Source organism: Dasypus novemcinctus, chromosome 3 (genome assembly GCF_030445035.2).
Source record: "Dasypus novemcinctus isolate mDasNov1 chromosome 3, mDasNov1.1.hap2, whole genome shotgun sequence".
NCBI classification, from domain to species: domain Eukaryota; kingdom Metazoa; phylum Chordata; class Mammalia; order Cingulata; family Dasypodidae; genus Dasypus; species Dasypus novemcinctus.
In genome coordinates, this window is record NC_080675.1 from 31077191 (window position 1) to 31105041 (window position 27851).

At 39.8% G+C, this 27851-nt stretch overlaps 1 protein-coding gene across 1 annotated transcript in view; it reads left to right on the top strand.

The window, feature by feature from the left end:
• SPTLC2 (serine palmitoyltransferase long chain base subunit 2) overlaps positions 1-25917 on the top strand; it is a 127169-nt gene extending 101252 nt beyond the window's left edge. Inside the window, exons 10-12 of the mRNA XM_004453546.4 lie at positions 11285-11420; positions 13654-13783; positions 23525-25917. Coding sequence (XP_004453603.2) covers positions 11285-11420; positions 13654-13783; positions 23525-23644 — 386 coding nt within the window. The 3' untranslated portion in view covers positions 23645-25917. The remainder of the gene's footprint in view (positions 1-11284; positions 11421-13653; positions 13784-23524) is intronic.
• Positions 25918-27851: the final 1934 nt, after the last annotated feature.

Sequence of the window (27851 nt, forward strand, 5' to 3'; positions counted from 1 at the left end):
TCTGAGCCCTGCACTGTTTAGAACAGAGCTTGCATTTCTCTGCTTTTTCATATTCTTCTTTTCTAGATAAAACTTAGATTCTCTAGTGAACACCATTTAGCATTATAGCTGACCCTGAGCAGCATAGGCTAGTTCCCTACTGTCTTGTCTAACACCTGATTACCTAGAACACTGTTAAAAATATTTAACGTATGACCATTACTTGACCCTTTTCTTATAACTTAAAAGTTTTTCAACTTTCAGTCTAGTCCCTATTTTGTGTTTTTGAAGAGTAACTACTAATCACTTATCAGGCCTGGAATTGCCTTTTCCCCTAGAATTATCTGAGGGCTTTGTCTAAGAGACTTGATCTTCACATTTATAGCAGTTTATTGCTACCTAAATACTTAACATATACATATGACCAGATAGAGGGACTCTGCTCTCAGTTATGAACCAAGGATATGATACCCTTCTGAAAGCTTTCCTAGGAGGAATTGATTTTTTTAAATATTTGTCATGGCTTTTCTAATTACCTAAATATTTGATTTGTATTTCCCTCCTATCTACTTTTTAGCTGTAGGGTGAGTTTTGGAAAGGGCCTAATTAAATCCCGTTTTTCAGATTTTGTCCATGGAACACCTGCATCAGAATTACTTTTAACACCAGAATTTAAAACCTTGCTCAAGATAATGGACGGGAGGAAAGGGAAGAGAAGTAAATAAAATAAATTAAAAAATAAAAACCAAAACTTGCTCACATATAGGGAAGCTTAAAAAGTAATAATGCCAATGGCAGAGCCACTCCCCAGACCCATTAAGTCAGAATACCTGGAGATAAGGCCCTGGCATGGTATTTTATAAAAGCACCCCAGATAATTCTACTGTGTAGCCAGAGTTGAACGCTATAGCTTGTAAAGGTTGTTAAAAATGAGGATTCTGGTTTGGTTCCACCTAAGCTAAATCTCTGTGGACCAAGTCAAAATGTATTTAAAAAAACTTATCAGTTAGTAATGCAAACTTGTATTTAAGCGGCTTAAGGATTATCTTAGTTTGAGCTCTCTCACATCAAAGAGAACCAAAAAAGTAATTCTATTATAGATTGTTGATTATTGGGGGAAGGAAATTAAATTTGAAGGCAAGTGTTTTAGGTTGCTAAAAGCTGCTGGGAGCACTATACTAGAAATGGGTTGGCTTTTACAATGGGAATTTATTAGGTTAGAATCTGACATTTCTGAGGCTATGAAAATGTCCAGATCAAGCCTTCATCTGGTGATGCTTTTCTCCCAGAGGACCAGCTGCTGGTGGTCCTGGATTCCTCACACACGACAAAGCACAATGGCTGTGTCTGCCAGTTTCCATCCCTGCCTTTTCCTCCAGACCTCATTGCCGTAAGCTTCAGGCTGCTTCTTCTGTGGCTTTTCTCTCTGTCTTGGGCTTTTTTCTGTCTGCAGCTTCTTCTTCCATTTATAAAGTACCCCAGTAAGAGGAGTAAGACCCACCCTGGGCTTTTCCCTACTGGAGCAATCTAATCAAAAGTTTGCAAAGGGTTCAATTTAAGAACGTAATTTGGTGGTAAAGCTAACTAGACCATTTTCATAGATTTTGGAAGTTTAAATATATGCCTGGGGCCCTGAACCCTCCTAAGCCCCTGCTGATCCTTGCTGAGTAAAGGCAGATAGGTTCCTTAGATGAAGTTAGAAACAAAGTAGGGGAGGAGCAATTGAAAGATGGAATTAAGGCTTCTTATACCTGTGCCTCAAGGGGCTTAAGGTAGGTTGAAATTTATTATTTTCATTTTACTTTTTGGGGGAGTGCTACTTATATTTTTTATAGTCTATTCCAGATCCCAAATTCTTTTGTACATAGCCTGCAAAAGCCCTGCCCACTATCAACTTTTTAAAAAATATGTTCTATATTGATTGGTTTGTGAAACTTTATTTTTTGCCTCACCTTCTGGTTCTAAAACTATTTTATTTTTTTCTTTTTTTTTTTTTTTTTTTAATTTTTTTATTTTTTATTGAATTTGTAATAATATTACATTAAAAATATATATGTGAGGTCCCATTCAACCCCACCCCCCCACCCCCCCTCTCCCCCCCCCCCAACAACACTCGTTCCCATCATCATGACACATCCATTGGATTTGGTAAGTACATCTTTGGGCACCTCTGCACCTCATATACATTGGTTCACATCATGGCCCATACTCTCCTCTATTCCATCATGTAGGCCCTGTGAGGATTTACAATGTCCGGTGATTACCTCTGAAGCACCATCCAGGGCAGCTCCATGTCCCTAAGACGCCTCCACCTCTCATCTCTTCCTGCCTTTCCCCATACCCTTTGTCCATTATGTCCACTTTTCCCAATCCAATGCCACCTCTTCTATGTGGACACTGGATTGGTTGTGTCCATTGCACCTTTATGTCAAGAGGAGGCTCAGATTCCACCTGGATGCTGGATGCAATCCTCCCATTTTCAGTTGTAATCACTCTAGGCTCCATGGTGTGGTGGTTGTCCTTCTTCACCTCCATCTTAGCTGAGTGTGGTAAGTCCAATAAATCAGATTGTAGGTGCTGGAGTCTGTTGAGGCTCAGGATCTGGCTATCACATTGTCAGTCCAGAGATTCAAATCCCCTAAATATATCTTAAACCCCAACATTAACTGCACCTCCAGCACATTAGCATGAAAGTCTTATGAAGGGAGATCCCATCTGAGTCCAGATTCATCACACATAAACACCATTTCCAAAGAGGGGCCATCTGCCCTGGTAGTTAACCCCATCGGCCATGACCATAACTCCCATGGGTCTCTTTAGCCCTCAAAGGAACCAATATCTGGGGGTTGTATCTGCTTTATCTGTCTCTCTGACTCTGCTCAGTTGTGCATGAGGGCAAACCTTCTGCCAGCCTCCAGACTCTTTTTTAGAAACTCGTAGCCATATAAACTCATTTCTCCTTTCCATTTCCCCCTTACTTTAGGTCAAACAGCATTTTAAAGTCATGGTATTTTATGTAGACATGGATATTCTGCTGATCCGCATTGAACCTTCCATATAAGGTCATTTTCCAGTTGCATCATCAGTTGGTAGTTGATAGTGGTCCCTCGTTGCCAGGGAGGCTCATCCCCGGGTGTCATGTCCCACGCTGGGGGGAAGGCATTGCATTTACATGCTGAGTTTGGCTTCGAGACTGGCCACATTTGAGTAACATGAAGGCTGACAGAAGGGAATTCCCAGGCACAAAGTTGCTCTAGGCCTTGTTATTATTTTGGAAAACTATTTTAAATCTTAGCCAAATCTTCACTGGCCATTGTCTTTATTCACTAACCCTCTTTAACTGTAGATGGGATGTTTGACCACTATACATGTTTCTTCCTCCCTTTAGTCTTCTCTAAAAGTAGTTTGTGGGAAGCAGACTTGGCCCAATGGATAGGGTGTCCACCTACCACATGGGAGGTCCACGGTACAAACCCCGGGCCTACTTGACCCTTGTGGAGCTAGCCCATGCACAGTGCTGATGCACACAAGGAATACCACGCGCAAGGAGTGCACCCCGTAGGGAGAGCCACCCAGCGTGAAAGAAAGCACAGCCTGCCCGGGAATGGCGCTGCACACACATAGAGCTGACCCAATAAGATAACGCAACAGAGAGAAACACAGATTCCTGGTGCTGCTGATAAGTATAGAAGTGGTCACAGTGGAGTGTGCAGCAGATAGACACAGAGAGCAGACAACTGGGGCAGGGGAAAGGGGGAGAGAAATAAATAAATAATAAATCTTCTAAAAAAATAAAATAAAAGTAGTTTGTGATATATTCCTAGTCCTTCCAAGTCTGTCAGAGGACAACAGAATGGTTTTTGGGCATATTAAGACTTTCTGTCCTGACTGTGTATTGACACACTTTAAAACTCAGTTTCTTATTTTCCAAGGGTCTTTGGCTTCTCTTTTCCCTTTGGTTTAGCTGTGTATTAGCAACTGTTCCTTTAAACTCTTGATTATATTGAATCAACAACTTTAAACCCTATCTCCTGCTGCTGCTTGCACATCCTGTGGCAGTCCTCAGGAAATCCTAGTTTTTGGCATTGAAACAAATGAAAGGATTAAGCTGCTTCTTGGAAGGGGGCAATAAACCATCTTTCAGGGAAGAATTTGCTGTGCAGAGCCTGGTATTAACAAAGGCTGCTGTAATTGGAAATGAGAGGAATGTTAGTACTAAAGTGGGAATGTAGATTTGAATGCAGTCTGGTAGGGAGATAGAAAACCAAGGGACTGCTTTAGAACTTTATTTGTCTGCTTTGATGTTCATTAATTTTGACAGCAGCCCAAGCTGAGCTCTTTGATATTTTTCACCAATTTAACAAAATGAAGGCTATGTCTAGCAGGAGTTAAACATAGTTCCCACTCATTTTGCTCCAGTGTTACAGTTACTGGACTCTTGGTTCCTTATAAATATCCCTTTTACAAAATTGCTAGCTGAGGCACAAAAAGACCTTGGTTTGTAAAGGGCTTGTTGATGGTACATTTATTTTCCCTTTTCTTGGTACTTTTAAGGGTATAACAGATTTTTCAGTTCTATTTAGCTGGAAATAAGGGGGAAATAGTATTTATAATCAATCTGTCCTGTCTTTTACCTAATGTTTCTTTTATTTTTGTTTTAGGTAACTTTTTTTTTTTTTAAAGATTTGTTTTTCATTTCTCTCCCCTTCTCCCCAGGTTGTCTGCTCTCTGTGTCCATTCGCTGTGCTCTTCTGTGTCCGCTTGTGTTCTTGTCAGCGGCACTGGGAATCTTTGTCCCTTTTTGTTGTGTCAATTTGCTGCATTAGCTCTCCGTGTGTGCAGCAGCACTCCTGGGCAGGCTGCACTTTTTTCGCATGGGGCAGCTCTCCTTATGGGGCACGCTCCTTGTGCATGGGGCTCCTCTACACAGGGGACACCCCTGCGTGGCACGGCACTCCTTGTGCGCATCAGCACTACACGTGGGCCAGCTCACCACACAGGTCAGGAAGCCCTGGGTTTGAACCCTGGACTTCCCATGTGGTAGGTGGATGCTCTATCCATTGAGCCAAATCCACTTCCCTTAGGTAACATTTTAAAATAATATACTTTATTCTTCTTTTTCAGGAACAGTTTGAAAGACCAGGCAGATAAATTCAAACTCCAATATAGTGTGGTCTTAAAAAAAATAACCTCACTGGTTTTTTCCCTCTCCAGTCCCATTTGATACTTAAAGCTATTTTTAGATACAGTGATCTTGATTTCAATCTATATCACTGCAGGTGTTCATATATAAGTTAAAGGACAAAAGATAACCTTAAAGATCATTTGATTTGTATGCTTTCAGACATTCTTTTGTCTTTCCTTCTTTCTAGTAGGTCCTGAGATGGTCCCTTTCATGGGGCATACTGTTTAAATACTTGTGACAAGCATATAGTTTACTGATCTAGAACATGCTGTGATGAGAATTTAAGGTGTTGTTTTCTGCCTGCTTTCTCCTACTTAAGAACTATTCATAGAATATCAACATTGATAATTAGAAAGATGCATGGAGAGAATGCTTTTTCTTTAAAAAAGAAAATTTGATGACTTCGTTAAAAATTTACCCCTCTTCTACCCAGTCCACGCACTACAATATCATTAAATGTGGAAAAAAAGATATGAGTAGAAATTCCTTAATGGTTTAACCTTATTACATTATCAGTGTATTTTTGCTGGCATGGAAATCAACATCAGTACTTACATAGTTCAAAGAGTCATGAGAAGGAAAACATTTATCACATTTTAATGAGTACTCAGTGTTCACTATCAGTAATAGAAGAGATTTTTTTTTCCATTTGTAGATTCTGACTTCAGTTCAACTTTAATTATTTAATGCACACTGTTTTTAGAGGAGCGTATAGAGAGCATGGCTACAAATTTTTTTGTTCTAAGATGTTTTTCCTGCTATCTGGTTTTGAGTGATTACATATGATTCAGTGTTTCCTAAGTAACACTCCATCAATGACAGTCGCTGTCTTCCTGGAGACCCAGAGGGTCGTTTTGCACCTGACAGAGGATATTAGCCATTTTCATATCTGGTAGGAAGAGGAGTTCTTGACTCTTCTTTGATAACCAAAAGTCAATTAAATGAAGCACAGTAATAATATGGTTTCCATTTCTCTGTTTTTTCTTCAGAGGGTGGTGGTGGTGATTATAACATCTTGGGAGAGAAGTAGAAAGGAGATAGTAGAAGATAAGTGGCATTTATAACAGGATTTTTAACCTTTGGGCCATTATTCAATGTTTTATTAAGTACCATTTAACATTTAAGTCTCTGATAAAATGAAAAACTTGATAAAGTGACCATCTTTTAGAGGAGATTCTAAACTTTCTGAGGCATCAAAGTTATCATCATCATCATAAAGCATCTGCCAGCCTTTCCTTTTTTTGCCACTACATTTCAGTATTTTGGGACCCTAGTGAGCATTTTCAGTTATTAGCCTGCTTCTGTTGAACACTGAAATTTGCCTTCAGGCTTTTCCAACTTCGAAGGAAGTGAATGAGTGAATAAGCTCTTTTCTAGGCTAATCAACTTTTTCACTCCATATTGGCGTTGGCAGTGAAGACTTTTTTTTTTTTTTTTTAAGATTATTTAATTGTTTGTTCCTCTCCCCTTCCCCCCCCCCCCACCCCGGTTGTCTGTTCTCTGTGTCTATTTGCTACGTCTTCTTTGTCCGCTTCTGTTATCAGCGGCACGGGAATCTGTGTTTCTTTTTGTTGCGTCATCTTGTTGTGTCAGCTCTCCATGTGTGCGGTGCCATTCCTGGGCAGGCTGCACTTTCTTTTGTGTTGGGCGGCTCTCATTATGGGGCACACTCCTTGCGCGTGGGGCTCCCCTACACAGGAACACCCCTGCATGGCAGGGCACTCCTTGCAGGCATCAGCACTGCGCATGGTCCAGCTCCACACGGTTCAAGGAGGCCTGGGGTTTGAATCGCAGACCTCTCATGTGGTAGGTGGACGCCCTATCCACAGGGCCAAGTTGCTTCCCAAGGATAATTCTTTTTTAGCAGTTTTATACTAGGGCTGTTAGTATTTACTCCATAATTATAGCAACAAAAAAACCACCAACAAACAGATGAGTTCTGCCAGGATACATTCTCTCCCCTCAAGAATGTTTAATGAGAATAATGAAATAAGAATAATGAAACAGAAGGAAATCACATTGTGAGAGGGTATCAGCTTGTGAATTTTCCATAAATGGGGAAGGTATAAGTGCCTAACACATATTAAATATATAAAGTACCTCAAATGTTTGAATTTTAACTATCAGTATGGTAGGTGGTATTCCCTATTATTCCTGCATTTTATGTGTTGCTCATCTGAGAGCACCTCATAGTAGGCTAATTTGTTACAATGTTAATTGTCTCTGAAATATACTTTTTTTAAAGCCAAAATAATATAAGATGACCTGTTACAGTTCCTTTTTAATTTTCCCCCGATATTTTAAGAGCTATTAGCCATTGAGAGAAAAGGATAGCCATTGTCCTCTTAGGAGTTTGACCATTAAGAATCATCCTTTTGAAACACAGATAGTTGGGGACAGGAGGCTCTTTCTCTATTCTCACTGTTTGCTCTGTGATGTACTCCTTGGTATCTTCTCTTTCTGTTGCGTATTCTGTGTTCTGGCAAACAGTTTGACCCATAGTGGGTCAAATGTGTGTAAGCAATATAGCTATTCACTCAGGAACAGTGGTATTATGCTAGATGTTCAAATACACATTTTATGACTTCTAGAAGTTTCTTCAAGGAAATAATTGAAGAGACCACTAGTAAAGATCAGCAACAAATTAGAATTGGTTAGGTCAGCCCTTTGATACTTTATAAAGCATAAATGTCACTGCAGCCTGGGAATATTGAACAATAATTATAATAGTAGTTGGGAGAAACATTGCCAGTGGCATTGACAAAAGCATGTCATGGCTACAGGGGGATTCCAGTCCTGTTTAAGAACTCATTTCCACAGGGCTCCCATTCCCTTCAGCCCCTAAATGTACATCCAGATTGCCCCGTGTATATACAGAGAATTTCTGCACTCCTAAATTCAAAAGTTATTTAAACAAAAGCAGGCCATGATATGGCATTGTTAGAGAGGGATTATTTTTGACAAATGAGTGTGCTGCTTATGTTCAAACTGTTTCTGTATATTTAACTTTTTTTTTTAAGATTTATTTATTTATTTCTCTCCCCTCCCCCACCACCCCGGTTGTCTGTTCTGTCTATTTGCTGCATCTTGTTTCTTTGTCTGCTTCTGTTGTTGTCAGCGGCATGGGAATCTGTGTCAACTCTCCGTGTGGGTGGCGCCATTCTTAGGCAGGCTGCACTTTCTTTCGCACTGGGTGGCTCTCCTTATGGGCGCACTCCTTGCGCATGGGGCTCCCATACGTGGGGGACACCCCTGTGTGGCACGGCACTCCTTGCGCGCATCAGCACTGCGCATGGGCCAGCTCCACAAGGGTCAGGGAGGCCTGGAGTTTGAACCATGGACCACCCATGTGGTAGACGGACACCCTACCCACTGGGCCAAGTCTGCCGCCTATAATTTGTCTTGATGTCCATGGAATGAAAGAATTTTTTAGCAAAGTCTAGTAGGTTTGTGATAAGAGTACAAAGAGATAAGAAATAAGATGTAAAAAGATAATAAGATGGTGTATGGAAACTTAATATGCATTAATATCCATTTGTGTCGCTCACATTTCTAAATCAGCTTTAATGAGTTACAATTTACATATAATGAAGTTCACCAGGTTAATTTTATAATTCCATGAGTTTTGACAAACATATACATTTGTGTAAGCATCACCCCCAAAATTCCTTCATGTCCCTTTGCTGTCAGCCCCCTACCCAGTCCTTGGTAACCACTAATTCTTTTTCTGCTGCTCTACTTATGTATTTGTTGTTAGATTTTCTTGTAAATTAGTTAATATAGTATATAGTATATCATAGCATATATGTATCAGTAATTTATTTTTTTATATTTCCTTTCTCTTGTTGTGTTCATTTCCTTCTACCTTTTTTAAACTTTGTTCAGGTGGGTCCAGCACAGCCTTTAGTCCAATTTAGCTCTACTATGGAGATACTTTTCTGAGGACTCTATCAGATACCCCTTGTGTTACAAGGTCTTTCCATTCTGACAGGTGAAATACACACCATTCCCAATTGCTTGCAAGTGCTGGGAATTGTTTAGTCTACTATTTCCCGTAGATCTTTCCTCTGCCTCTGATAATTTATTCTTTTTTTTTTTTTAGATTTATTTATTTATCCCCCCCCCCGTTGTCTGCTCTCTCTGTCCATTCACTGTGTGTTCTGTGACCGCTTCTATCCTTATCAGCAGCACCAGGAATCTGTGTTTCTTTTTGTTGCGTCATCTTGTTGTGTCAGCTCTCCATGTGTGTGGCGCCATTCTTGGGCAGGCTGCACTTTCTTTTGCACTGGGCGGCTCTCCTTACGGGGCGCGCTCCTTGCGCATGGGGCTCCCCTACGTGGGGGACACCCGTGCGTGGCAGGGCACTCCTTGCGCGCATCAGCACTGCGCGTGGGCCAGCCCCACACGGGTCAAGGAGGCCTGGGGTTTGAACCGTGGACCTGCCATGTAGTAGGTGGATGCCCTATTCATTGAACCAAGTCTACTTCCCAATTTATTCTTATACTTATGCAGATCAGTACTTAGCTGTAGTCTCAAGGTGACCCCTTTTCAGATCTCCAAAATTCTCTCCTTCTCCCTCCTTTCCCTTATACTGCTCAGCAAATTCTAACCACTTTAGCCTCCCCCAAACTCCAGTCTCTACTGTCAACCAGTGGACTCCCCCAAACTCCAGTCTCTAGTCTCTAGTCTCTTCCCTCTCTCTGGCAGCACAGTCCTGTGTTGCCTGTGCCTCAGGTCTGAACGTCATTGTTTTTATGTATGTTGTTCAGTTTTCTGTTTACAGCAAGAAGGTAAACCTGATCCTTGGTCCTCTGTCATGCCTGGAATGGAAGTCTCCTCTTCTAAATGTAGAGTAAACGTGTTGACTTATCAATTCAAACCATGCTTAAATATAGCACACTTTAATATCTGCTGTATTCTTTATAAGATGTAAGGACGTAAGTGATGGTTTTGGGTGTTCATACTAGGTTAATCTAAGTTTGAATACTCTTTGGTAGATTGAAATTATCTGCATACAGAGGTAGCAAAGTTACCTCTTTGAGTGGCTTCCCATTGATAATGGCTTTGTCAGTATTCTAGTCTAAGGAATTTGTTAACCATTTGTATTTTTGATGGAATAATTTGTCTTTTGAGGTGTATGATAGGACTTTTTAAAATCAAATTTTGAATTTGCTGACTTTCTAATATGTGGGAAAATAACTGTAACTTTTTCTTATTTACGTGTGCTCATGGTTGAGAAGACCATAAATGGTTCTTAGCCCTTGGTGAGCTGATGATCTTTGGGATGTATTGCCTTGCTCTGCATTACAGAACAGTTGTTTGTGTGTGGGTTCACACATTAAACTACCATAATGGTAGATCATATGGTCAATTAGCAGTTAGAGAAATATATTTTTTAATCCATTTGTGGCTTAATGAAGACAAACAAAGTAGGATTAAAAATATGATTTTACGTTATCATAGATAGGCTGTTGCTGTCTGGTAGGAGTTTTAAGGACACAGTAATAGAAAATGAAACTCTTAGAAGGAAATATTGGGGCTACAAATGGCTTTATCTCTAGTCTTATGTATACAGTTATTTAAAACATGGTTAGTTGGACAAATATTAAATTGGGAGACCTAGGTTCTGGTCTGAGTTGTGCAACTTACTTCTGTGTGATTATAGGCAAGTTATCCCCTCTGTAAGAATCCTAGCCTGTAAAATGAGGACAATAATAATAAATATCCCACCCACCCTAAAGGTATGTGTAGAGTACTAAATGAAGTAGTATGGATGAAAATGTTTAAAGATGCTAATGTGCTATGGAATTATTATTATTAGTCAGTAAATTTTCCATTATTACAAAACCTACTATCAATACCTATGACAATACAGAGCAAGATAGCCAATGTGGTCTCAGTTTGGGTCTTAGAGACTCAGAATCAATATTGATTTGATAATTTATATTTATTGCTATTTATTTAAATTCCTCATAGTTTATGCAAACACATTTTGTATTGGAAAGGAGAAACAAATCCTAGGGCTGATTAGATAGAATGGAGATAGAGGAGATCACTGTCTTTTTTTCTACTCCCTATTTCTTAGTATTGTTTTGTTTTCCTTCCCCCATTGTTTTCTAGGCAAAGAGTGTGTGCAGCAATTAGCTGAAAACACCAGGTATTTCAGGAGACGACTGAAAGAGATGGGCTTCATCATCTATGGGAATGAAGATTCTCCAGTAGTGCCTTTGATGCTCTACATGCCAGCCAAAATTGGGTATGTTTTGTTGCAGACTATCATTGGGTCTCTATGACATGAGACCAAGGCCTATGTATTTTATTAAGGAAAAATGTCTTGACCTCATGGCACTAAGCACTGCTTGTCTCGGTGTAGCATAGATTAATTAGTGGGTTCCAAACGGCAAATTTGTTTACTTTTTATTCTTTCATTAAATAAACATTTGAGTGCGTTCCATATGTACTGTTTTGGGGTTAGGGCATACATTCTAGTGGGGCAAGAGTCAAACAAAAGTAATAAGTAATTATGTAATGTATTAGGAGATGTTAAGTGCTGTGGAAGAAATTAGAACAGGTTAAAGGGATAATAGTAGTCTGTGGGCATGCTGATTACAATATTAAATAAGGTCATCAGGGTAGGCCTCATATATAGGGAAGGAAAGATGACATTTGAGCAAACTAGGAGTTGAGAGAGTTAGCCATTTAGGGTAAGAAGTATCTGTGTGAGGAGCAAAATGCAGGAACATGCTAGGTCAATAGAAGAATAGCAAAGGGATCAGCGGAGCTGGAGTGCAGTGCCCAAGAAGGAGTGGTGGCTATGAGATCAAGATTCTATTAGAGTGTTTGATTAGATATTTAGATATTTGGATATGTATCAGGTGTGCGGACTGCACTAGCTTTTTTGGTTTTGCAAGGCATATATAATGGAAAAACTTGCCTGGAATAGCTTTCAGTGTATTTGAGAAGAGCAGATATATAATGAAACCCAACGACATTTGAAAGGCAAATGTGAACAAATATAATAATTACATGTAAAATGGTACAAAGTGATCTGCTTAGCATAGGCTCAGTAAAAAAGGCACACCTTTTTGGAATGGGTAAATTTAGAGCTGGATTTTCAACGCAAAATTGGATAGAGATTATTCCTCAGGTTTGATTAAACTCATCAAGGTGTAAATATTTTTATTCTTCCCTGAATGTCCAGTGTCCAACAAAGTTCCTGGTTCTCAGGGAACTCATAAATGTTTATTGAAGTGAATAGTAGGGAAAATTAAATTGGTGAACTTGGAAGTATATATGATGGTTCTAAAAATAGAGGGAAATTGGGAAAAGGTGCTGAGTGAGGGGGAAAGATGGGTTCACTTTTTGACAGGCAGTCATAGATCAGGCGCCTTCAGAGGGCATGGTGGAAATGAACTAAAGCACGTTATGGAATTATATAAACTTGAGTTACTGGATTTGGAGGACTCGTTTAGTCTAGAAACCCTTCTCTAGAGAGTATACAACAAACTGACTTTGCATTTTCTTCAAATATAATGCCTTGACTTCCCTGGGACTTCAGTCTCCTGATTTTTCCTAAGGACAGGATTTATTTTCTTATCTCTTTTTCTGCTTCTCTTCTTCTCATCCTCTAAATATTGAGATTCATACCTCTTCTCTTCTCACACTCTCTCTGTCATCATTCGTTCCCAGAACTTCAAGTTCTACATATATGTTGATAACTCCCAAATCAAAATCACCCACTGAAATTCAGAAGCATGTACCAAACTGTACCCTAGCACACTGGGTATTCTACTGGGATTTAAATATCTAATCTGTTCTGCACAGGGTAACTTTGCACATTGTACTTAAGTAATACTTAGAAAGGGTGAAAACTTGAAGCCGTAGAATTAGAATAAGGCACTAGGTATTTAGGAACATGGGCTGAAAATTTATTGTGCTCAGGTTTGTCCTTGACATAAAAAAAAGGTACATTGAAGAAGGTGTACTGATACTGGAGAGCTCATAGAGAGCTCCTTCTAAAGGCTGGAATAATGTAATGTTAAATGTGCAGTATTTTTTTCTCAAAGAAATGCTGAAAACAGCTTAAGGGAAAAGTAAAAAAGAAATAAGGTAGATCAACAAGAAGAAAAGACAGAGAACAACATAATCTAGTATATAAAATTTATATGAAAGTTAAACAGCCAAACCTATTATTTCATGACCCGGTTTTAAACTTATGTTGATTGGGAAGCCTCCAAGCACTATTACATATCTCTTTAGGCCAGCCCTATTAATATTATTAGTCTCTGACAAATACATATTATTTCACAACCACATATTCTTTGGGAGAAAACCACTTTAGAACTAAATAAAAGAAGTCTTTGTGACCTTCCGATTAAGTCTTCAATGCCTGTATCACCAAATAATTTAAATCTTTCCGGACAGCAAGACCTTTATATTGTGTGCTTTATTACTCTCCCTGTTTTTTTTTCCTTATTTTCTCTTTGAAGGGCCTTTGGACGGGAGATGCTAAAGCGGAACATTGGTGTTGTTGTGGTAGGATTTCCTGCTACCCCGATTATTGAGTCCAGAGCCAGGTTTTGCTTGTCAGCAGCTCATACCAAAGAAATACTTGATACTGTAAGTACACAGTTTCACCTTCATATAAAATATGCCTTATACTGAAGAGAGCCTGTGTATCAGATGAAATTAATCTTGTGTTGGTCCTGATGTTCTTTGAAGACCTAAAAAATTTTCTAGTAACAGAGAGAAATGGTAGACACATGCTTAAAACATTGTTATTTAGGAAAAAATCACAGAGGACTTGGCATCACCCACAGGTCCCTGCATGTTCTGGGCTCTAACTCTAGCTCCCCTCTTATTTCACCTCGCCATTGTTATGAACTCTAGAGCTATACAGTTCACTTTCTACCCTATCTGTTTCTACTCTAAGCCTTCTCTTATGTTGTTGATCTGTAGAATTTTCTCTCTTGAGCCTCTTCTCACTGGCTCCCATTCATTATTTGCATCTCCACTTAAAGGAAGCTTGCTCAAGAGTATTCCCAACCACCCTTGCTGTATGTTCCATTAGAATCCTAAGCTTCCCTCTTAATAAATTCTTCATACTTAAGTTTGACAATCTTATTTACTAGATCAGGATAGAAATGAAGTATCATTCTCTATCCCCCAGCACCTTTCACAGCACCTGGCACTTAATAGAGGCTCATAATTATTACTGAATATACTTATATTCTTTTACTATATTCTCATCTTTTGATATCCTCTTAGTATGCTACTTTTCACATCTAAGACTTTAAATAACTATTGCTTCCTGGGAGTTTCTAAAACTTTAGGACATAATACTGTTTCCACAAAATTAGTTGCTAAAAATTTTCAAACTTATTGAAGACCTCCTTATCTTAAGGAATGCTGTTTTGAATACATTTACATTATCATTGCTTGTTTTAAAAATCTCATTAGAGCAGTTTGATTAACATTTTATATTTCTGAATAGCTGAAGACTTTTGACTTTGCAATTTCCATACAGCAAAATTTCTACAAATAGAAGTATGAATATATGCTTTTTATTTTCAACTTTTTAATAGAGAAGTTGTAGGTTTACAGAAAATCATGTGGAGAATACCAGATTCCCATAAACCTTTTTTTTTCCATTTAAAAAAATTATTGAAGTATATCATTCATATGAACATACATAAACAATAAGTGTATAGTAAAAGTTGTGAATTTACAAAACAAATATGCATAACAATCATACAGGTTCTCATACATCACCCCACCACCAATACCTTGCATTATTGTGAAACATTTGTTACAAATTATGAAAGAGCACTGTCAAAAATATTAATACTAGGCAGCAGACTTGGCCCAGTGGTTAGGGCATCCATCTACCACATGGGAGGTCCGCGGTTCATACCCCAGGCCTCCTTGACCCGTGTGGAGCTGGCCCGTGTGCAAGGAGTGCCGTGCCACGCAGGGGTGTCCCCCACGTAGGGGAGCCCCACGCACAAGGAGTGCGCCCCATAAGGAGAGCTGCCCAGCGCAAAAGAAAGTGCAGCCTGCCGAGGAATGGTGCCACACACACAGAGAGCTGACACAACAAGAAGATGCAACCAAAAGAAACACGGATTCCCATGCCGCTGACAACAACAGAAGTGGACAAAGAAGACGCAGCAAATAGACACAGAGAACAGACAACCTGGCGGGGGAGGGAAGAGAAATAAATAAATAAATTTTTTTTTAAAAGTATTAATACTAGGAAAGCAGATGTGGCTCAAGTGATAAGGCCTCTGCCTACCATATGGGAGGACCCAAGTTCTGTCCCTGGGGCCTCCTGGTGAAAAAGAAAAGAAAGGCTACCTGTGCGGCGAGCCAGTGCCTGCATGGTGAGCCACATGCACATATGGTGATCCAAATGTCCACACGGTTGCCCACATGGTGAGGTGAGTGCCTGCATGGCGAACCAAGCGCCCACACTGCTGCCTGCATGGTAAGCCAAGTGCCTGTGTGGCAAACCAAGTGCCCACGTGGTGAGCCAGTGCCCTCACGGTGAGCTGAGTGCCCACCCGAGGGCCAGCGTGGCACGCCTAGTGCCCGCATGGTGAGCCGAGTGCCCACATGGTGAGCTAGTGCCTGCGCAAATGAGTCATGCAGCAAGATAATGATGCAACAAAAGAGAGATGAAGGGTAGAGTCAAGGTGAAGCTCATCAGAGACAAGGAACTGAGCTGGCGCAATTGACAGGGAACTTCTCTTCACATCAGAGGTCCCCAGGATCGAATCCCTAGAGAAGAAAGGAAATCCTAGAGGAGAAAGATGTGGAAAGAAGACAAAAAGAGAAATAGATACAGAAGATTACCTAAGGAATGGACACAGACAGCAGAAACAGTGGGGGAGGGGGGGCAGGGGAGAGTGGAAAAGGGGAAAAAAATATTACTACTAATTATAGTCCTTATGTTACGTTTGATGTATTTTTCCCCCAACCCACCCTATTATTTCTTTTTGTTCATAAATTGTACAATTTATCTAAAGTGTACAATCAGTGGTATTTGACATAATCACACAGTTGTATATTAATCACTTCCATCAATATTAGAGCATTTTCGTTATTCAAAAAAAAAAAGACAACAGAAAAACCAGGGAAACGGATGTGGCTCAACTGATAAGCGCATCCACCTACCTTATAGAGGGTCCAGGGTTCAACACCCAGGGCCTCTTGGCCCATGTGGTGAGCTGGCCCACGTACAGTGCTGCTGTGCGCAAGAAGTGCCATGCCACACAGGGGTGTCCCCCACATAGGGGTGCCCCATGCACAAGGAGTGTGCCCCACAAGGAGAGCCACCCTGTGTGAGAAAAGCGCAACCCACGCAGGAGTGCCACTGCATACACAAAGAGCTGACGCAGCAAGATGACACAACAAAAAAGACACAATTTCCCGGTGCCACATGACAAGAATGCAAGCAGACACAGAACAATGCACAGAGAATGGACACAGAGAGCAGGCAATGGTGGGGTGCAGGGAGGGGAGAGAAATAAAATAAATCTTTAAAAAAGAAAAGAAAAACCACTATCACGGCCATATGTTAGCTCTACTAATTACAAATCCTATGATGTAGGAGTCTGTTCATTTCCAAACATTTACAAGCAACTTTTTATGAATAAGTATGAGTATATTCTTAATCTCATTCTGACATTGTCAAGTTGGATATTTTATTTTTGTCTTTATTTTGGTTATACCTTTCAGAATTTTTCAGTAGGTTGTCCTATTTCTAAAAAACTTCATAGTGAAATTTTTGCTTTTTTCATTTTTATATTAAAATACATATACAATAAAATATTTTCCATTTTATCCACTTTCAAGTATACAATACAGTGGTGTTAATTGCATTCACAGTCTGGTGCTATCATCACCATCATTCTTTACCAAAACTTACCTTTCACTCTAAACAGAAATTCTGTGCCCGTTAAGCATTAACTCCCTCTTCCCCCATCCTTAATTATTTTTAAACCCAATAGTTCCAGCTCTTCTTTCGTTCTGTTCTGTTTGGATGTTTAAGAATTTCAAAATACCTGTTTTTTTTTTAATGATTTTATCATTATAAGTAATATCTGTCATAATACAGCACATTTTCTGACAACGACTTTAGCTAGTGAGGCCTGTACACATTCACGGAAGAATTTAGTAACCAGGATAACTAAATCGTTTTCTATCACCAACAGATATGTTGCCAGTAGAGAGTTGTAATTTTTTTCACTGTTTATCTATTAATCTATCCGAGAGGTTATTTAAATTTCCCTTCCATCTAATTTTTGTTTTTTGGTTTTTTTTTTTTAAGCATAAAAGTGCATTTTTTTAAACTATGGGTTTGTTAAAAGTCATTTTGTCTTAGGATATTTTATGGAATTAAACTGGATAAGTCAATTATGATATACAAAATAATTCTTATTTAGTAGTGGGCCCTGTATCCATTTTTTATACATTTACAGTAACAGACAATCCCAAGATATCAGAGACTTGCCCCCACAAAGATTTATAGCTATGATTTAGCTTGCTCCACATATCTTTGTTCTGAGATACAAGCCATGGCCGAGGGAGAAGAGAAATGGCAGGCCTATACAATGGCTCTTACAGATTCTCTTCCAATACAGCATGCATCATATGTGCTCATATTTCCTTGACCAAAGCAAGTCTCATGGCAAAGCCTAAAGTTCAGGGAGCTTCTACAGGGAATTACTACAATTCATATGATAATGGTTGGGGGATGTATAATTCTCTTACAGTGAGAGATCTGAATAACTAAGAACAGTATTAAAATCCACTGCTGATGCCTCTGTGAGCACTGTCTTGTGTCAATAAGACTGCATGATAAAAATATTCAACAAACCAGAAATAGAAGGGAACTTCTTCAGTATGCCATCTATGGAAAGCCCTCAACCAATATCTTACTTAATGGTGCAAGATCAAGGAAAATAAATTGTCTGCTACTGATAGTTGTATTCAGCATTTAACTGGAGGTTCTAGCCAGGGCAGTTAGGCATGAAAAAGAAATAAGAGGCATCCAGATTGGAAAAGAAGAAAGAACTATAATAGTCTATTCACAGATGACACGATCTTATGTCTAGAAAATCTTAAGGAATCTGCAAAAAAAATTAGAACTAGTATTATAAGTGAATTCATTAAGAATACAGCTTACAACATCAATATAAAAAACCAATTATATTTCTATACACTTGCAATAATCTGAAAATGAAATTAAGAAAACATTTCTATTTACAAATAGAATAAAATTCTTAGAAATAAATTTAACAAAAGAATTTCAGGACTTGTACACTGAAATCTATAAAACATCATTGAAAGAAAATTAAAGAAGCCCTAGATAAATAGACTTCTGATGTTCATAGATTGTAGGACTTAATATTAAGAGGCTTCTACTCCCCGAAGGATTCAGTACAGTCCCGCAATCAAAGTCACAGGTAGATTTTTTGGAGAAAATCCTAAGTTGACATAATATTCAGGTGGAAATGAAAGCCACTCTGAATAGCCAAACAATCTTGAAAACGAACAAACTTGGAAGACTTGCATTTTCTGATTTAAAAAGCTACTACAGGGGAGCTGCTGTAGATCAGTGGTTGAACACCTGCTTCGCATATAGGGGGTCTGGAGTTCAATCCCTGGTACTTCCTAAAATAATAATAATGGGAGAAAAGCTACCACAAACCTATAGCAATCAGGACAGCATTGTACTGGCATAAAGATAGATAGATACATCAATGGACTAGAATTGAGAGTCCAGAAAACTTATTTTAGGGTCAATTAATTTTATAATGAACATTTACATTTCAACATTAAAAAGGCAACCCAATTTAAAAATAGGCAAAGGATTTTTTTTTTTTTTTTGGTTTGTTTTTGTTTGTTTTTTGGCAAAGGATTTGAATAGACATTTGTCTAAGGAAAATATACAAATGACCTATAAGCACATGAAAAGATGCTCAGCGTCATTAGTTATTAGATAAATGTCAATCTAAACAACGGTGTGACCACTTCACACTCCCTAGGAGTCAAAAAGTTGGGTGGTAACAAATTTGCCAAGGTTGCGGAGAAATACAATAATGATGGGAATATAAAATGGTGTACCAACTTTGGAAACAGTTTGGCAGTTTCTCAAAAAGTGAAACACAGTTACCATATGACTTAGCAGTCACACTTCTAGGTATATACCACAGGGAATAAAAATGTATCTGCACAAGGGAAACGGACTTGGCCCAGTGGTTAGGGCGTCCGTCTACCACATGGGAGGTCCGCGGTTCAAACCCCGGGCCTCCTTGACCCGTGTGGAGCTGGCCATGCGCAGTGCTGATGCGCGCAAGGAGTGCCCTGCCACGCAGGGGTGTCCCCTGCGTAGGGGAGCCCCACGCGCAAGGAGTGCGCCCGTGAGGAGAGCCGCCCGGTGCGAAAGAAAGTGCAGCCTGCCCAGGAATGGCGCCGCCCACACTTCCTGACAACCATAGAAGCGAACAAAGAAACAAGACGCAGCAAATAGACACTGAGAACAGACAACCGGGGGAGGGAGGGAGTTAAATAAATAAATAAATCTTTAAAAAAAAATGTATCTGCACAACAACTTGTACATGAATGTTCATAGCAACACTATTTATAATAGCAAAAAGGTAGAAATAACTCAGATGTCCATCAAGTAATGAATGGATAATCATAAAATAGAATACTATTCAGCCATAATAGGGACTTAAGTACTGGTACATGTTACAGCATGGATAAGTCTTTGAAACATTATCCTAAATGAAGGAAGCCAGACATAAGGCCATTTGCCGAATGATTCCAATTATGTGAAATGCCAGAAAAGGCAAATACATAGGGTCAGAAAGCAGATTAGTGGTTGCCAATACCTGAGGAGAGAGAAATGGAGAGTGACTGTTAATAATGGATACAGCATTGCTTTGGGGGGGGTGACAAAATCTACAAGTAGATGGTATTGGTGTTTGCATAATTCTATGAGTATACTAAAAGCCACTGAATTGTATACTTTAAAAGAGTAAATTTTACGGTATATGAGTCTTAACTCAAGCTATTTGCGGGGGCGGGGGAACAGAAGGGCAAGGGCTTTGGCTCAGGGGGAATGGCTGTCCTAGAATATTCTCTTATTCAAGAGACCATGCTTGGGAAGTGGACTTGGCCCAGTGGTTAGGGCGTCTGTCTACCACATGGGAGGTCCGCGGTTCAAACCCGGGGCCTCCTTGACCGGTGTGCAGCTGGCCCATACGCCCTGTGCTGATGCACTCAAGGAGTGCCCCGCCATGCAGGGGTGTCCCCACGTAGAGGAGCCCCATGCGTAAGGAGGGCCGCCCAGCACGAAAGTAAGTGTAGCCTGCCTAAAAATGGCACCGCCCACACCGAGAGCTGACACAAGATGACGCATCAAAAAGAAACACAGATTTCCATGACACTGACAACAACAGAATTGGACAAAGAAGAACACGCAGCAAATAGACACAGAGAACAGACAACCGGGGCAGGGTGGGGGGGAGGGGAGAGAAATAAATAAATAAATCTTGGAAGAAAAAAAAAAAAAGACCATGCTTAACCCTGTAATTACACATGTTGTTTTCCTGAATGACAATACATGTAATGCTTCCTTAATTGTAGTATAATTAAATAAACCCATGCAGTAGCCAGCAGTTTCTGTTACAATTTTTTTTTCTAGTTATAGTTCTGTGTTTTATCTAAATAGATCTTTGCCTGAAATATTTGATATGGAACCAGAGGAAATCTCTATTCCTTTGGGCCATTGTGAGTTTTTTCCTCTCTTCTCACTTATTTTTATATTGCTGAAAAATATTTAGGTTCTTCTAAAGTCTGAGTCCATTAATTGCTTTTCCTTTGTGATGTTTGTAAGTCATGGATTTTTAAAAATTAATCCTCTATCAGAAGTCAGGAGAAAAATAGTTAACAGATTCTCCTTCTGAAATTCAATTTTATCTTAAATTGTTTCCATATGGGGCTTTGAATTAAAGCTCTTTTCAAAGATTCCACTATTTGGAAAGCATATTGAAGTCTAGCTCTTATTTGCCTTTTATACTTTTCACATATTGGAATAAATAATATTTTTCTTGTGCCAGAAAATATAAGGGATACTTTTGGTGTTTTTTCCCTCTGTCTCAACACTGATCTTTAAAAGTTAAATTTAGTAACAGATAGATATATCTGTACACTGGTATTTAACTGAATCCCTTTTCTCAGATATAAAGCGTGCATTTTCTAATGACATAGCCATAAAACTGGACAGAAGACTGTCCGTGTGTTTGAGATTTGGAATCATACTCGGGCAACAGGACTTCTAATGCCCACCTCACAATTTCTTAGTTCCTGATGAGTTGGTGTTACAGATTCATTGCATGAATCTGAGGCTCATTAGCCCCAGATTGGCTTATCCAGACCCATTAATTAATATCCCCAGGTGCTATAGAACTGAAATACTAAAGGCCAAGAATTTGCCATTCATTGAAAACTGCATTCCAAGACATTTGCTAGGCACTTTCTAATAAATGGCAAAAATGCCTTAGAATCTAGAACAACAAAATTTTTACTCTCTACCTTGGATTTCTCCAGGAAGCATCTGGGACATAGAACTCCATCTATTATACTCTTTTTTTTTTCTGAGAAATTCTGAACCCATTTTTCTAAATTAGGATCCTCTATTTTGACTCTCTGTGTACTCCTTTGATAGAAGGGTTCACTTTGAGAACTAACCTTTCATCTATATACTTTTCTGTATTATTAACTTTAAAAAACAAAAGAGTTTTACCAAAAAGGAATTGTCTTAGTTTGCCAAATGCTACCCAAGCAAAATACCAGAAATAGGCTAGCTTTCACAATAGGAATTTATTAAGTTAAAAACTTAGAGTTCAGGAAGCGGACTTGGCCCAATGGATAGGGCGTCCACCTACCACATGGGAGGTCCAAGGTTCAAACCCTGGGCCTCCTTGACCCGTGTGGAGCTGGCCCATGCACAGTGCTGATGCACGCAAGGAGTGCCCTGCCACGCAGGGGTATCACCCATGTAGGGGAGCCCCACGCACAAGGAGTGCACCCCGCAAGGAGAGCCGCCCAGCGCTAAAGAAAGTGCAGCCTGCCCAGGAATGGCCCCACACACACAGAGAGCTGACACAGTAAGATGACGCAACAAAAAGAAATAGATTCTGATAAGGATAGAAGTGGTCACAGAAGAACACACAGCGAATGGACAGAGAGAGGCAGACAATGGGGGTGGGGGGGAAGAAGGAAGAGATATAAATTTTAAAAAAAGCAAACTTAGAGTCCCAAGTTTATGCAAATGTCCAAATCAGGGCATTATCTGAGATGTTTTCTCACCAAAAGTCAGCTGGTGGCCATCCAGGACTCCTGCCACGTGACAAATCAGGCACATGGATGTCTCCCTCTTCTCCTACAGCCCTTGTTTCAGCTTTGGGCTGCTCTGCTGTTTGCAACCTCCAACCTCCCAGTCTCGCAGGGTTTCTCTGAATTTGTGTCTCTGCTGGTGATCCTGGTGTCCTTTCTCACATGGCAGGGTAAAATGGCGACTCTTTCTCTGCCTTCTCAGTTTATAAAGGACTCCCGTAAAAGGATTAAGACCCACCCTGGGAGCCGGTGTAACTCAGTGGTTGAGCACTGCTCTGCAAGTATGAGCTTTCAGGTTCAATTACCACTATGTCCTGGAAAAAATAAAAAGATCCAGCCCAGGTCCTGCCCCACTGAAGTACTCCAGTCACAGGTCCCCAGCTGAATTCAATCCATTCAAAAGCTCCCACACATCACAGGAATAGACCAGTTTAAGAACATAATTTTCTGGGGTCTGCATTAAAAGACTTAACACAAGAATTAAGTTAGACTGAGATGGAGTTTTAATGGGAAGACAAACCAGTCCCTCAAGATTAGGAGTTTGGACTTTGAAATCAGTTCTAAATTCCAGTCCCAACTCTGACCTTTGCTTGCTACCTACCGTTCACCCTGTCTGTTGTTTACACAGAGTCTCCATTAAACAGCATTTGTTTTTCTTTCTGAGTCTGGCAAGTTAAGTTTGCATATCCCTTTTTCTACCGAATATATCATACTTTGGTGAACTGAACCCTTTTTTCTGTGTACCTCAATATTCATAACCTGAAATCTTAGCTCAGAAAAGCAGCTTTCTCCACAGCTGTCTTGGGTTCTGATTTGAGTGAATGTACTAGACAGTAAAAGTCCCACCAGAAGATAATAACCTTACTCATGATTGTCTTTAGAAAAATTAAAAAGCAGGTATGCCTGTATCCTGTTGGTTTCCTGACCTCTACTTTTTCTTGTGTATTTTAGGCTTTAAAGGAGATAGATGAAGTTGGGAACCTATTGCAGCTGAAGTATTCCCGCCATCGGTTGGTACCTCTCCTGGATAGGCCCTTTGACGAGACTACTTATGAAGAAACAGAAGACTGAGCCGAGCCTTTTCAGGGCTCCCTTCAAGGAACCCTTCTTTACCCAGGACAGTGTCTGGCCAATCTGAGCCAGTTCCAGGAACCATACTTCTGTGGTCATTTTATGAAAGACATTTCCTCAACTACTGAAGGTGGCCACTTCTACTCTACTTGGCATTTTGTAAATAGTAAAAAACTGCTTCACATTCTTCCTTTGCTATATGTCTCACCTTTTAAAAGAAAGGTGACTTGCTTTGCTTTTTTTTTTTCTCATTAAAAGAAGTTTTATTGTATAACTTTCTACTTGTGAAATCACACTGACCCCATCCTGTTCTGGCTAAGCAGACCATTCCCCCTTTCCCACCCACCAAGCAGATTTGGGATTTCTCTAGGTACCTCAAGAGCTCCTGCTGGCCGTGGCACTACAGCCTCAAGACCCTCCTGGCCTCCGTCCCATGGGAGCAAGTGCCTTCCTCTCACCTTCCCATCCAGTCTCACAGGTTGCCAACCTTCAAATCCTTATTTTGTCAGTAAACAACCAAAGTATTTTTTTCTTTAATCTTAAGTTCAGCTTTCAAGAAAAACAGTAAATGATAACATTGCTGCAAACAGCTCATTGTATAACTCTCCCTGGCCAGAAGCCTTCCAAGGGTTTGGTCTTATTCCATTTTTATTTGATCACCAGTGAGTTTTTGCTTTGGTTTTTTGTTGTTGTTGTTGTTGTTGTTATTGTTTTGTTTTCTTCACCATTAAATATTTCTTCATGATAGTCTTAGGCTTAGAGTACGTCCAGTTTCTGGATTCTTCCCAGGCTCCAACCCTAACACCCCCTACTTTCTATTTAAAACACTATTTTAAAAGCACCCACATTCCATCTTGCTCAGGCCTCTGTGGTGAAGATAATTCTCTCACTGTTTTATTTACAAAGCTAGTCTTTAGAGTGATGGGCACTCCTGGTGGGGTGAGGGATAGGGACAATATAGAAAGAATTGATTACTACTAGCAGAATGCCTGTGGTTTAGATTTCTGCTACTTTCCACTTTTCAAAAGTGTGATATCTGCTGCTGGGTCTGCGACCAGAACAAGATTTAAACTGATAAAGGAAAATGTTGGCCAACCCTTTGCTCAGAAATCATTTGTCTTGTTCCTCTCTAAGGATTAAAGTTATTAACTTGACCCTTTGAGAAGCTGACCATTATTTGTTATTCTTATGAATGCTAGTTCTTCCTTACCCTTGATGCCTAAGATAATTTTAACTTAGAATCTGGGGCTTAGGGTTTCCCTGTTCTCTACTACATTTTTTTTTTTCTGAAATTCTGAACAGAAACCCCTTTCCTAAAATGGGGTCCTCTATTCTGATTCTGTTTTCATACTGTAAGAGTGTAAGGGGATTTCTTTCAGAAAGCTTTATATTGCATGACCAAAGAACAAATCTGAAAATCACTGTTTTAAAGTTCTTTTCTATTGACCAAAGTTGACTTTATTATACCCAAGATCAGCTGGTCTTTTGGTAACCATCAGTATCACAGGGGAAGAATTGAGAAGACCATGGAAAAAGAATGTGTGAAAGTAGTTTCGTACTTCTCTATTTTGAAGTTCCTCCTTAGTAAAGATTCTCAGTCCAGATTCTCCCAGACATCTGGCACATCACTGCATGTGTCTGCACATTTGGTAGAGGATATAAGGAATATTATTGGTTGTCAAGTTTTGTTTTCATGTTTTAAGTTATCCTTGGTCCCTTTTAGCACCCAGGAGCTTTAAGCCCTTGAAGTATTCTACTTTTTTAGAAGACAGAAATGGATGAATAAAAGAACAAAGGATGCAGGGGATAGCATGTAAAGTGGAAATAGAAAAAGAGTTTGGTATAAACTAAGTGTAAATCTTCCTGTAAAGTCAAAAACACATTGCTAACCTTTCCTGCTTATTTAGTTCACCAGAGACTCAAACTATGATACCAGATAGCTCTTGCATTCCAGTTTATTTTTAATGGTGTAGTTTGCAAAAGCCAGAAACTTCATTAACCAGTGAATTTACCTGCTAGTCTTTTTAAGTTGGTATGCATGAAGTCATACAAATTAAAATGTTAGTTTGTATGGACATTTAAATATATATATAGTCACTTCGATGCAAGATTATTTCAGAATAACTGTTGCTAACAATTTTATTTTGAAGAGACAAAGCTCCTCTGCTCTACCCATAACCTCTGTACTTTCTATAAGACAAAATGTTATGTATACATTATACTTGCTGGTTGTCTCTTCTTGAAATTGTCATATAAATCTAGGGTCCAAGTCATATCACAGGTTTCATTATTTAACCAAGCACTTGAAAAATACAAGTATATATATAAATGGAGTCATTGAGAATGAATAGAAATCCAAAACATACAAGTATCATTTAGTACACCGCCTGATTCAAGAATCTAACGGGATTCGAACAGATCAATTCAAATTGACCATTGTTACCAAAAACTGATAATCAGTCTTCAAAAGAGGTCTGACCAATCCTCATCACTTCTTTCTCATATCTCTTTTTATATCACATTTCCTCTATCGATTTCAGGTTTGTAAGACCTCTTTAGATCACATCAGAAACCAGAATTATAGCTCAGGGACATCAAAATCACAGACACAGAATGGATGAAGTGGCAGCGGCCCTTTTCCCTCTCATCTTTATTTTAACTGCTTTAACCTTGTACATGGTGTACATTTTAAAGCATACAAATACTGAAAGAGAATGTTTGGGAGCAGGCACTTTGAAGAGCTTTTTCATCTTTTTTGGTTTGCTTTGGTTAAAAAATTTCCCCTTCAAACAAAGCTACTCTCTAGAACCCCAAAGTATTGCTCATTTATTTGAAGAACCTAGCCATCTTAGTCCTTTAGTCACTATTTTAAACTTTAATTGCAGAGTGAGGATTTCAGAGGGTCACAACACACTTCTTCCTCAGGCAGTCATGTAAAGTGAACAGAAATATCTCACACAATTATTGACAGCTGTATGATTGTCTCATGCCCTTTTGAGATTTATTTTTTTCTTCCCAAGAGTAGCTTTTCTAAGTGCCTACCTTCTTGGGAGAAAATAAAAAATAGGGAAGCGGAGTTGGCTCAATGGGTAGAGCATCCACCTACCACATGGGAGGTCCACAGTTCAAACCCAGGGCCTCCTGACCCATGTGATGAGCCAGCCCACGTGCAGTGCTGATGCACACAAGGAGTGCTGTGCCACGCAGGGGTGTCCCCCACGTAGGGGAGCCCCACGCGCAAGGAGTAAGGAGAGCCGCCCAGCACAAAAAAAGCTCAGGCTGCCCAGGAGTGGCACCACACACACGGAGAGCTGACACAGCAAGATGACACAACAAAAAGAGATTCCCCGTGCTGCTGACAAGAATACAAGTAGACACAGAAGAACGCGCAGCGAATGGACACAGAAAGCAGACATCTGGAGGGGAGGAATGGGAGAGAAATTGAAAAAAAAAAAAAATAGTTGAGCATTTCACACAAGTAAAAATCAGCTCAACCAAAAGGGATTGTGAAGGGAGGTATGGAAATCAAAGGACTCTTACTGTTGAGTGGTTTGCTTAAATGTAATCCCCAAACCTGGAAGCTTAGCATCCAGCAGGCATCTTAACCCATGAGCCCAGTTAAAACATCTGTTCTCTTCCAAGCGTTATCCACATGAAACAGTGCTCAGGCTCCCAGCCAATTGCCATGTGCCCAGATAACAGAATTGGAGGGCTGGCCTCCTCACTTGCCATACAGAGGGAATGCTAAGTTAGGACCAGCCAATGAGCCCATTGCCTTTTTTTTTTTTTTTTTTTTTTGGAGTAACCCAGCTGGGGAATGAGCCTGGGACTTCCCATGTGGGAAAACATGTGCTCAGCTGCTTGAGCCACATCTGCTCCCGAGCCCTTTGCTTTTAATTGTATACAGAGAGCCCTTGTCATTCTGTTTTGTCATTTCCAGTGACTTGTTTTCAGAGCATTTGCTATAGATTTGACTTCTTTCTAGGACGGAAACCAGAGAGGCTAGCTTGAGTCCATAATGAAAATGTTTTCTGGTCTTTGGTGAGTCTGGAGGTTTCATATTCCCAGTCCACCTTGGGCCTGGTGGAGGGAGCTTTGGGCAGGTTTTTTATTATTATTTTTTATTTTTTAAATAGAGAGATCTGGGCAGGTACACAGGATAAAAGGCCATAAACTGATTCTTTATGGTATGATGAATTAAAATAAA